General features: G+C 33.6%; 1 protein-coding gene across 1 annotated transcript in view; it reads right to left on the bottom strand.

The window, feature by feature from the left end:
• LOC145685958 (uncharacterized) overlaps positions 1 to 12,715 on the bottom strand; it is a 93,863-nt gene that overhangs the window by 70,040 nt on the left and 11,108 nt on the right. The window contains exon 2 of the mRNA XM_081758744.1: positions 7,496 to 7,612. Coding sequence (XP_081614870.1) covers positions 7,496 to 7,612 — 117 coding nt within the window. The remainder of the gene's footprint in view (positions 1 to 7,495; positions 7,613 to 12,715) is intronic.

Below are 12,715 nucleotides of genomic sequence, written 5' to 3'. Positions count from 1 at the left end.
TATGTAAAATAAGTAATAATACGTTGCTATGAGAAGATTAAATTCGACTAGACTCTGATATATTGCAGAAAATCATTCATAATATCTATTCTCAGGTAAAATGGAAATAAGCGATACAAATATAGGGTGACGTGGGGCAAATATGGCAAGAATATATCATTTCCATGTATTTCAGTTTTATAGCTCGATACAGTGTAATATGTATTATTTAGCACAACACCTCACATGATAAGCATGCATATATATATATATATAAAGTTGGTTTTAGTAGCTGTTGCAAGCAGTTAAAAAAACTGCTTCTATTCGTCACACTGAAATTTCATAACATATTCACTGCCTAGCGTTAATTTTATATTAAAACAATTAACAAATATAGGTTTATAATTCATATTTTATGAAGTAAATGTTTCAAAATGTCTTAAATGAAATTAAATATCTTCCAGCGTAAAATAAATAATTTTATTGTTGAAGTATTCACTTTCGATGCTTCGTGGGTTCAGTTGCGGGAATTTCCCGAACACATCTTTCACGACGGGTTTTCCCTGAAAATGCAGATTGTTTTACTGTACATCGAAACTTCCATTAATATTGAAGTTTGAATGCAGCGCTTGAAATAGTAAGCGTACGTAGTCTTCGGCGCTCCGAGCATTAAGCTTCTTAATTTTGACAAGAATTTTTACGCTATTGCTGGTGTTGATTCTACAAAATGCCTATTTGGAGAGTAGCAACAAATGACTGAACTAAACTGTAGTTGGAAAACCAAATTTTACTTAATACTTTTGTTACCATCAAAGTTAAGAACCAAGACTAATAGTTTTACTAATGTATTTACATATTTACTGTTAGTACCGGCACCTATTACCTTAAACCCGTCAACGTATGAGGAAGAACGTCCCTCGGCAGCGCCGAGTCAGGGAGCACACTATTTACGGACAGTATTTTCTAAAATATAAAATTGCCTATATTACTTCAAATAGGCTATAACCATAATCCACACGTTAATTTGTTCCATAATTATCTCAAGCTAAGGTGAGTTTTTTTTTTTTTTTAATTCATTCATTCAGTGCATTCAGAACTTTATAAAGATCTTATGTTGAATGTTGTTGTCTACCTTAATGTGAAAGCATCTAATTCGCCCAAAAGAAGTTCAAAATCTGATAAAAATAACTTTTAATGTGAGCACCTTAGTTGTACCAATAATACACTAACAAAAAGGTCAAAAACACAGGTGGGTTTTAAGATGTTTTTTTTTTTTTTTTTTCAGGTGGGTCCAACCTTGATTTGGATGACTTCATAAACATCTGTGACATAGATACGTACATTACAGGTAAAGAACTTTTTCGATGTTGATGAAGTAAAGTGCATTTTTTCTTCAATGGACGTAGCCCATTTATAGTAGAAGACAGCGAAATAGCAGAAAAAATTTAAAATGAATTTCTAGTATAAAAATGACTATTTCCCAATAGCTTTGGACTCAAATTTTGATTGAGAAGTCGGTAGTTACGTTGTGCCAATACCCAGTCTCTTTAGGTAGCTGACAATATAGGCTACTTACATTTTCCAAAATAAGCAGAGGCTGTAAATGTTTTAAGTAAACTGAGATCTAATACCTTTAAAGTCTATTTGTGAGTTTTTCATAGTTGTGTTGCTTTTATTTTTGTTTCTGTACGGTACGAAAGAAAGAAAAAAAAAAAAAAAAAAAAAAAAGATGACAGTCGTTTCTACTGTCCGGCGTTTTTATTCACAACTTCCTTATAAATGAGATAGAAAGCATTTAAAAACATAGTACATTGTAAGTACAATAGAAACTAGAAGATTTTGCCATATTTCCCTCAGGTTAAGACAGTTGTGGCAGTTGGGAGTTTAGGAAAAAGATCTCAACTATTTCTTACATAGGTTTAAGATTTCTCTTTATAATTCATGCAAATAATACAGCCATAACACAGAATTAGTGTGGTACTTGTCAAAATTAAAACAGAAGATATTATTTTGGAACATAAGCAGTTCAAGTTAAGTAATATTCAGAGTGAAAAAGTACATGACTGAACCGGGACTTGTGCCTGGGATCTTCGGCGTACCGGGCTGATGCGTTAACCACTACGTCCTCCAGTCCGCTCCCAGAACATCAATGCACTCTCTCACTCTTCGGTGTTCTTTCACTCATGGCTATTCTGGGAACGTACTAGGTAACGTAGAGGTTACCACATCGGGACGGTACGCCAAAGATCACACGTTCGAGTCCCGGTTCAGTCATGCACTTTTTCAATCTTTGTGTATTATTGAAATCGCACCTATAGGAGCGTAAAAATGAGTTTACATCGGTTGTTTCCTCTCTGGTTTATGTTTACCTGCTATAATTGCCCCACGTCAAGTACATAAGTGTTCGGTAATAGTATACATGAGAACCCCCTGATCTGCGTTTCTTCTGTGTTCTATTACCAATTCTACATGAAATAGCATAAATTTTCTACGTAGTGCAATAGTAAGAAGTATCCACGTGCACAAGACATGCGATATGCGTTAAATTCCCCCCCTCCCTCACACACACACACAGTCATAGATAAAGTACAAGGGCACTACACATGCAGATATAAAGTACAGGTACGTTCATTTTTATTTTCGTATCAGTCGATAACTAAATAAAAGTCGCTTTGTTACCCCCTTTGTAAACGACGATCGGGTGGAAAATGACACAGTAAAGGGAAAGTGTTTTAGTTGCGTTCGGACAGAACATGAGGTTTCGTCTTTGAAAGAAATAGTACATATTTTGCTTAGTGATGTGAATACATTAAAAAGTACGATTCATGATATCAAGGAACAACAGGAAGGAAGTGTGATTAAAAGTGATGAAGTGCAAGTGCAAGGAGAAAACATGAGTTCAAGTACGGTAAAAGCGAACCATTGTGATAGCAATGTAGATGTTGATAGCTTGGTACAAATAATAAACGTATTACAGGATGACATAAAGTCCCTAAAATCAGAAAACGAGGCATTGCAGCAAAAAGTAAAGTCAGTAGAATCAGATGTTGAAACTCAAAGGAACCCCAACCAGTGGCAGAAAGTAAACTACAGTAGACCTAGAAAATATTCAGATGTGGTTTCAAATAGTTCAGTTGTATGTGTAAACAGATATAGTGTGCTAGAAAACGTCGAAAGTGAAGTGGATATGAGGTCAAATGTAAATCAGGCAGGAAACTCACAAAAGAAGACAAGTGTAAGAATGCCCACAAACAAAGGACAAACGATAAAGCAATCCCAAGTGCGCAAAGCTTCAATCAATAAGATTGGTACAAGAAGAAAGCTCCAGACAGAGTCGCAAGTGTACATATACGGTGATAGTCATGGTCGAGGACTGTCTATGAAAGTGAGCGACAATTCTAAACACAAGTTGGCAGTACAAGGGAACATCAGGCCTGGAGCGAAAAGTGTTGATGTGTTATCTGGCATCAATACGAACAATGTAAATAAAGAAGGTAATTGTGTAGTAATATTAAGTGGAACAAATGATGTGGCTAGGAATGAAGGTTGTGAGGCTGTGAGTAGGATTAGAAATAAACTAGCTGTTTTGAATAAATGTAAGTTAATAGTAGTAAACATTCCTTACCGGTACGACCTTATTAAAGAATCGTGTGTTAATGAAGCTGTACAAGCCACTAACTTAAAACTAAAAGCAGTATGTAATCAATTCACGAATGTTGATATGGTTGATATCAGTAAGTTAGGTAGGGAAATGTATACTCAACACGGTATGCATCTGAATCAAGCAGGGAAGGATCTATTAAGTATAAAGATCTGTGAAATAATTGATAAGAGCATAGCCACTACATTAGAAAGTAAAAAGGCAATAGCGATGCCTTGGTCTGTACAGGAAAACCCAAATCACCCGACTCCATGAATGAATTGAAAATTTCGTGGGGCCGGGTGGAAACTTCAAACCTAACAAAGTCGCTAAAAATTAATGATATAAGTAGAAATGTAACTGTTAATAAACGATCAAATGTACAAGGTAATATGAGTCAGGGAGTAGAACCGATTTCAGTCAATGCTGTCCAATTAGCCCAACTATCTAATAAAGCTGATGATACACACTCAGTGACCAGCAATGCTCTTAAACTATGCTTTCTTAATGTACAAGGGTTGAAGGACAAATCATTCCTTATTTCAGATTTTGCCTACGAAAATGATTTACATATTTTCTGTGTGAGTGAACATTGGAGTGCGGACAGTGAACTCCAATACAACAATATAGATGGTTTTTCTATGGCAAATAGTTACAGTAGGAGTATATACATACATGGTGGGGTCGCTATCTATGTTAATAATCAAATAGAATATCGTCAATTAGATATAACTTTTCTTAATACTGAACGTGAATTTGAATCAACTGCAATTTTTCTGGATCAGTACAAGTTAATAATTGTATCTGTTTATAGAACTCCTGATAGTAATCCAAATATTTTTTTAGAAAAATTGGAGAAGTTATTGGCATTTCTCAGCAACTGGCATAATTATGAGATAGTAATAGGGGGCGATGTAAATGCACATTTTGATGTGACTACTGACAAACGAACTGTCCATGAGTTACTTAATCTACTCAGACAACATAATCTTCAAGTGATTAATCGTAAACCGACTAGAGGCACAGCGTGCTTAGATAATGCATTTACCAATGTAAAAACGGAATATTTAACCAGTAATGTATGTCAATTTCCTTTCTCAGATCATGATGCCCTGCTAGTCAATCTAAGTACAACAAAAGTAGAATCCTGCAACTTTAGTTTTCCCACCACCGAACTTATAGCAACTAGGCCCATCACAGAAACTAATTTGCAAAATTTCATTCAACAATTATCGTGTATAAACTGGGAAGTTAACATTAGGTATGATAATTTAAATGCCAGCGATACATTTGATCTTTTTTTAACAAAGTTTCTAAATATTTTTGATATGTGTGTGCCTAAAAGGGTGGTTCGATATAATTCATCAAAGAAAACAAAGTTAGGTAAAAGAACGTGGTATACCCCAGAACTCTCTGCCATGAAAGATAAAGTAATGCAGTATTATAATATATATAAGAATAAAATGACTAGTGAATCCAGTGATATTTATAAGTCTCAAAGGAGTAAATATAAATCTGCAATAAAGGTAGCGAAAGCAACATACAATGAAAATTGCATTGAATTATCATCAAATAAATGCAAAACTGCATGGAAGATAATCAACAAGGTAAGCAATAGAAATAATAATAACAATAATAATGTTACGCTGTCGCCTGATACTCTTAACACGTATTTTGTTACTTCCGTAGAGGAAATCAAGAAAAACAATGCAGATACTAATGTAAATATGTATCAGTATTTAAGTCAACATACTCCATTTAATAGTTCTTTTGTTATTAACCATGTTAGCCCTGATGATGTCATAAAAGTAGTTAAAAAAATGAAAACTTCGGACAGTAAGGATATATTTGACATATCGAGCAACCTTATAAAAGCTATAATTAATCAAATTGCGCAACCCCTTGCAATATGCTTCAACAAATGTTTCTCTCAAGGTATTTTTCCCAAAGCACTTAAAATAGCAAAAGTTATTCCTATACACAAAACGGGAGATCGATCGTGTTCATCTAATTACCGTCCAATATCCCTTATTCCAGTTTTTTCTAAAATTATGGAAACTATTGTTAAAGATCAGCTATATAAATATATGACTGAGCAAAACATAATTCTAGAAGCTCAATTTGGATTCAGATCTGGGAAATCCACAATTGATGCAGTAGAATCACTAACGAAAAAAATATATGAAGTTTTTGAAAATAAGGGTTTTGCTCTAGCTACATTCTGCGATTTAAGTAAAGCATTTGACTGTGTTGATCATAAAATTCTATGTGATAAGTTAGCGTATTACGGATTCCACAGTAGCAGTTTAAACTTTGTAAAATCCTATTTAAAGGAACGTAAACAGATAGTCAGTGTTAACAACATGTATTCAAACATCTTAGAAGTGAAATATGGGGTACCGCAGGGTTCTGTTCTGGGTCCGGTACTATTTTTAATAATGATAAATGATTTGCCTCTAAATACTAATACCACATCAATTCTATACGCGGATGACACTACGCTACTTAACATAAATACAAGCTTTGAAGAAGTGTATATAGAAGCTCAAGGCGCATTAAGAGAGGCAGCGACCTGGTTTAAAAGAAATGGTTTTGTGCTAAATCAAGATAAAACAAAAAAAGTAACCTTTAGTCTCAATCACTGCAATGATAGAGGAAACTATGATGTATCTGAGGTTAAATTTCTTGGTATACATATAGACAGCCAACTAACCTGGGAACAACATGTCAAATATGTATGTACAAAGCTCTCCCGAGTGCTCTTTCTGTTAAGAAAATTGAAAGATACAGTTCCTTATGAGTATCTGAGGAATTCATATTTTGCATTTTTTCACAGCATAATTGGATATGGGATTTTGCTTTGGGGTAACAGTAGCCAAGCACATGATGTTCTAGTTTTGCAAAAGAAAGCCATCAGGATTATTGTTGGAACACATGATAAAGAACACTGCAAACCACTATTTATCAGGCTTAAGATAATGACAGTAGTTAATGTATATATTTATCAAGTGCTACTTTACACTAAGAAAAACCTGGCAAATATGACACTCAGAGATGAAGTACATACATATAATACTAGATTGTGTAAGAAAATTGATATACCCTTCACTAGATTATCGAAGATCAAAAATAGTTATTTAGTTATAGGACCAAAGCTATTTAATAAACTAACATCCTCCATACAACAGCTGCCATTTAAGGTTTTTAAGAAAAAGTTATATGACTGGTTAATAACGAATCCATTTTACTCAATTCAAGAGTTTAGTGAATGTCAAGACATTGTGTCCTAGTTTGCAGTATCACTTTATTTCAAATATTATTAGGTTGTTCATAATAATATTAACCAATAACTGATTGTCTGTATGTAATGATTATTTTATATATATATTTAATATTAACCAATACTGATTGTCTGTATGTAATGATTATTTTATATATATATGTAATATTAACGAATAACTGATTGTATGTAATGATTATTTTATATATATCTGTATCTGTATTTTATATATCTGTATCTATATGTATATTTCATTCGGACGTTGTCTATTGCTTGTAAAGCTCAATGACAATAAAATATTCTATTCTATTCTATTCTATTCTATTCGTACATACTCAATGAATAATCCCTAAAGGTATGAGCACCCTGCTCCTGCGGGAACTGATGCAGCTTCATGTATACTATATCCAAGTGTTCCTTACGTTCTTTAGTTTAATACTTATTCCATTTATTATTCAATGCCAAAAATTTTATCCAACCCTATTATTTCAATTACAACTCTTTGATTTTATTATCTACTCCTGCTGGTAACTATCAGTCATTTTTCTATGAAATCCACACTAAACAGGTAACATAAGCAGTTGAAAAGTACCTACCTTATCAGTGAGGCTCCATGTTTTACCTTCTTGTCGCAAGATACAATGCGTTCGTGAAATATACGGGTTAGAAATTGTGAAGACAGACAACGAGCTTTTCTGTCGCCCAATCACAAACTGCAACAAAGAGATGAAAAGATGGTAGAAATAAACATTATATGCCCAAATGTAAGTTTCAATAATAATAATAATAATAATAATAATAATAATAATAATAATAATAATAATAATAATAATAATAATAATAATAATAATAATACACAATTAAGAACTTTTAGATATTAAGTTTGTTCCCAATACCGCTTTTATAAATATGTTACCTATTTCAAAATGACGTTTGGTGTTTGTGAGCTCCTTCGTTGTTAAGCGGTTAGCGTACGCGCCTTTGGCGTGGGAGGCCCGACTTCGACCCAGCGGGAGCTCATGTGGTTCCTATTCTACGTTGAAAGGGACGTTAAACTCAAAATCAACTCAACTCAACCCAGCTGGTGTTCGTTTTTCACACACCTATCTATTTTTAAAATAGTTTTGTATCACATGCTATCAACTTTTAATATTTATAAGAGATACAACAGTTAAAAGTATGCTTTTAGGGACTAAGTGCTGCGGATTGCAGTAGTGCTTGTGTGCGTAGAAGAACGAATAGTCGACTTAGAATAAAGGTGTAAACTGAATTTCAATATATACTTTCAATAATATGTAAAATCTATAAGTTACTAAACAGTCAACAGTTTTCCACACATCAATTCGATTTTTCACAGATGCCAACGTTTCATAAGCAGTGAGAACAGTAACATATATGCTATTCAGGACTAAAGTGTATTGAAAGATTTGTATTCATTTCAAAGGTTTTTGTACACAGACTCATCATATGACAATGATTATTCAATTAACGTCCAGAGACAGGTGATGGGAAGATAAGACAAATTATAGAGCAAAGAAACTTACGAACTTGCTTTTATAACCCGAACAATGTAATGAAAGTTTTCAACAAAATATGCACTGATGATGATGACAGTATCTCACTGAAACGTCTGTGATTAAACTGTTACTCGGATGCTTTGGTGATTATTGAAATTCAGTTTTTACTATAAACATAGGCTATATCGTTTGCGTGGGAAATATGTGTGTGCTGCAATAAGTTCTTATTGGTAAGCGGTAAGGAAGATGTATTTTGGTAGAGTACGAGGTATGATTACAAATGTAAAGAATCTTACTTGTTAGGGATAACAAAATTCCAAATGGATCAGTTTCTGATAGAACAGGATACGAAATTTCATATATATATCGCGCACCCATGGTTTGAATCTAGGAACTTGGCTCCAGAAGCAGCCCAGAAAGAACTAAGCCACAGAATTTATGTTCAAGTTAATATCAACATGCACGATATTTCTAACCCGCAATCTGAAATATGATCCGACTGCTTGGATTAGTTTCCTTCAATCAATGTAACACATGATACTGAACTTTCAACAAGAAGGAAACTGTTCACTTCTCTACTTCAAAAACCCAAGAATCTTGGTGTTCCGGCGACAATCCCTTGATAAATATATATTTTAAGCAATCTCTGAAACGAGACGTATACTAAAAAATATGATTGAAGAAAGTAATTATAATAACATTAAAGTTCTTTTTTAAATCCAAGTTTTGAATTATATTTTAGGATTTGGAAAAAAAAAAAAAAAAAAAAAAAAAAAAAGCTGGGCAAAATTCCAACAACCCTGCTTCTAATACAAATGATTGACATACAGACTGTTGAAACTGAATTTCTTTGCAGAAATAGTATTCTTATGCCTTCTACACTCTTCTCGGTGCATGCCGATACGCCACTTTAAACAGGCGAAGTTGACGACTAGTACAAGAAATAATTGTTAAGAAATCATAAATCTTTCACTAATTATCTCTAATGTCTTTTAAACTCTTATTTTCTTGGTGTTCCTCAACAATGGTGTACAGATTTGTAATATGACTACAAAAGCTATATGAAGCGAAGGATTTATTTTACATGACACGCTCCAGTTCGTAAGTATGCGCATCGAAAAGGGTGGGCGTTGCAAAGTTCACCCGCCATAAATAATATACCTGCAAGCTTACGTGCCGTTAAAACACAAGAGTGTTATAAAATAGAGGATGTGCCCGTACTACACGATCATGAAGCTATACGTCACAGCTTCACCACGCCTACTCCTCCATCTTTGTTGGCTCAACTTATAATTAATATTCCATAAGTTAAAAACTGCGACATTTTATGAGCTATTTCTTGAATATTAAGCAAACAATCGGGAGTGAGTCTGATCGCGAACCCAACTGAGGTTAGTAACCCCAAGCTCGAGTAAGCATGAGTTTCACTGGAAGTATTAAGTTTGAGCTCAAGTGAAAAGTAAGTCTATCTCAGGCGGTACGTGACGTTTGGGCCCCGCTCTTTCGGCACTGGACGTTTTTGGCGGGAAGCCATTTGGGCGCCAGACGTTCGGGCGCGAGTTAAATTAAAAAGTTATTATGATGGGCGCTAAATACTAAGTTCGAAGCAAAATATCGCAACGTGTCCACACTAGTGGAAGTCCTTGAATTACACTGGATTTTGTTTTACACACTAGAATTTCAAAATTCTAAAAACTTAATTAACAATTAAATTTTGTAAATTTAAGTTTCAATTAAAGTTTAGTGTGTTTTTTATTTGATAACTTTTCAAGCAAAAGTTAAGTAGACCTGACTAGATATGACAAACTACATTACTACATAGTGAGCCTATTCCATTAAAGAGCTTAAAGCAGGCCTACTACTGTAGCTATGCAATCAGTGTGAATGTCAAACACATTTTTGGTGGCTAAATGATCAATATATGCACACTTAACTATTATTATTCACTTTGAAATAATTCTTTTTTTCCTTTCGCCACTTTCTTTAATGCAGATTAAATGCTTATCATGCGACGAAATAAAAAGTGTGTTAAGTTCTGATTTTTATATTGGAATGTTAAAAAAAAAGAAGAAAAAAAAAAGAAAAGTGATACCAGATATACGGCACACTGCAGTTCTTAAACTCAATGTCTTAGACATCCTGTATTAACATCTTTCCCTCAACTTGAGTGCGCGGAAATCTTTTATTGGCAGTTCTTTATTGGACTTAAGGAAGAGAAAAATTTGGCAAACATAATACGAAAGAAAACAAATTTTAATATTCGTAAGTATGTAACTATTAACTTAAAAAAAAAAATACAAAAATTAAATCAATAAGTTCTAATTAAAATTATTAACAGTTCGTCTGATTCCTTCATTTCCTAACTTTCTTAATACAAAAGTTAAATCAACATGTTGAAGTACAAGAATCGTGAACAAGTGAAAAATCAATCCATAACGAGGTTAGGCAACAAATGCCACAAACGCATTAAAGTATGTAATTTAGATGAATAAATAAGATAGAGATAGATAAATGAGGTGAGATAAAGATAGAAGTGTAGGAAATGTATATATATATATATATATATATCTTGATTCGTGCTTAGTTTTCAGTGCCTAGCTTACTTTATACGTCGTAAATTGTGATTTTTACTATGTACCTCGCGCCCAAACGTCCTGTCCCGATCTCAGGGTATTAGTGAGCCTAAGCCCAGATGAGGGAAGTGAGACAAACCGCAAACCCATTTAAGGATAGGGAGGCCGAGCTTGAGTAAGAGCGAGAACAAATGAAATTGATGCGCTAAATCCAGAGGTCCACTGAAACTAATAAACCAGAGCTCTATTGAAGGCAAATGACCTCAAGTCCAAGCAAAATAGAGAGTGAACCTGAGTGGGTCAGTCCATTTCAAATCATCCAGCTAAAACATCAAATGAAACCCATAGTCTCAGAATGGCATGAAGATTTTTCTGTTTACTCTACTTGCCATCCTTATTTATCACACCAAATTTTAATTTGATATCTTATATACTTTTTTAGTTTGGTAAAATATACGTTTTTGTTGTTGCCGAGGGTTAAAGAGATTACGACATTGATATACTAAAGAGATCATAACTTTGTTAATTCTCATCATATCACAATGATTTTTTCACTAAAATGATCATAATAAGATACAGAATAAGGTAAAAATACATTCAGTTACTTGTACCTGAATTGTTGTAGTAAATATTACCTCAAACCTGGATATTACGATTTTTTTAAAGAAAAAACATAAAATTTTAAAATACAGTAAAAAATTAAAGGCACTACATAAACCAAAGTATTTTATATGTATTTATAAGCCTAAAGGCATGCGCTAATGTGTTCTGAAAGAAAAACTGTGGGTTTTTAACTGCAAATATTTTTAAACCATTTATCTTTAGAGTACAGCTAGGTATTTCAAGAAAATCGTAGACCTTCAACGTTGGCAGCCCTGGCGTTGTCCCTAATTGTCACAGGGACATGAACCATATTTCGTTACAAAGCTTATGGAACACATATTCCAACAAGGTAACTTTTGTGCCCCCTTGTTTCCAACCCACAGAAGAAGAAGAAGAAAAATAGCTTTTTTCAAAAAAAAAAAAATTTTGTCGGACTCTGGCAACACTGTTCATTGTCATACGCAGGAAAAAAAAATCTCGCATACACACCAGACATTGAGTGGAATTACATAAAAAAATAAAGGGCCTAGGTGCAATAGCTTGCGAGATAAAAATTCGAAATCTCGTATATACTATGGTCAACCTGTATATATTTTACGAAGGAACTGTGGTCTACCCTCAGGTTGGCAACCTTGGCGACTTCCCTAATTGTCACAGAGACGCGAATGATACCTCGTTGCAAAGCTTATGGAACATTGGTTCCAATGAGGTAACTTTTGTGCCCCCCCGGTTCCCAACTAGTGATGGGTAAATTCCCGGGAAGATATTTTTCGGGAATATTCCCGGGAAGATTCCCAAAATGGGAATTTATGTCCAATCAGAAAGAAAATTGCATTCTATTACTATATTATGATTTCAAAGTTGAATTAATTTTTATATCACAGCGTATTATTACTGTTGTCCACAGGGGATTCTTTATAATGTATATTCTGAACGGTACTATGTTACTTTATTAACACTTTATTATATTTAGAAAGTACGCATAAATGTATGTATATTTACAATATGTTCTATCAATTAAATATGTGTGAAAAAATTATATAGTAACAGTTTAAATTTATATGTAAGTGGATTTGCTCAACTTGACTCTATTACTGATATTATAAACACATTGGTTTATAAC

Source organism: Thermobia domestica, chromosome 5, assembly GCF_964235325.1.
Source record: "Thermobia domestica chromosome 5, izTheDome1.hap1.1, whole genome shotgun sequence".
Lineage (NCBI taxonomy): Eukaryota > Metazoa > Arthropoda > Insecta > Zygentoma > Lepismatidae > Thermobia > Thermobia domestica.
Note: the sequence above shows the minus strand (reverse complement) of the source record. Positions and strands in the feature narration are given on the sequence as shown.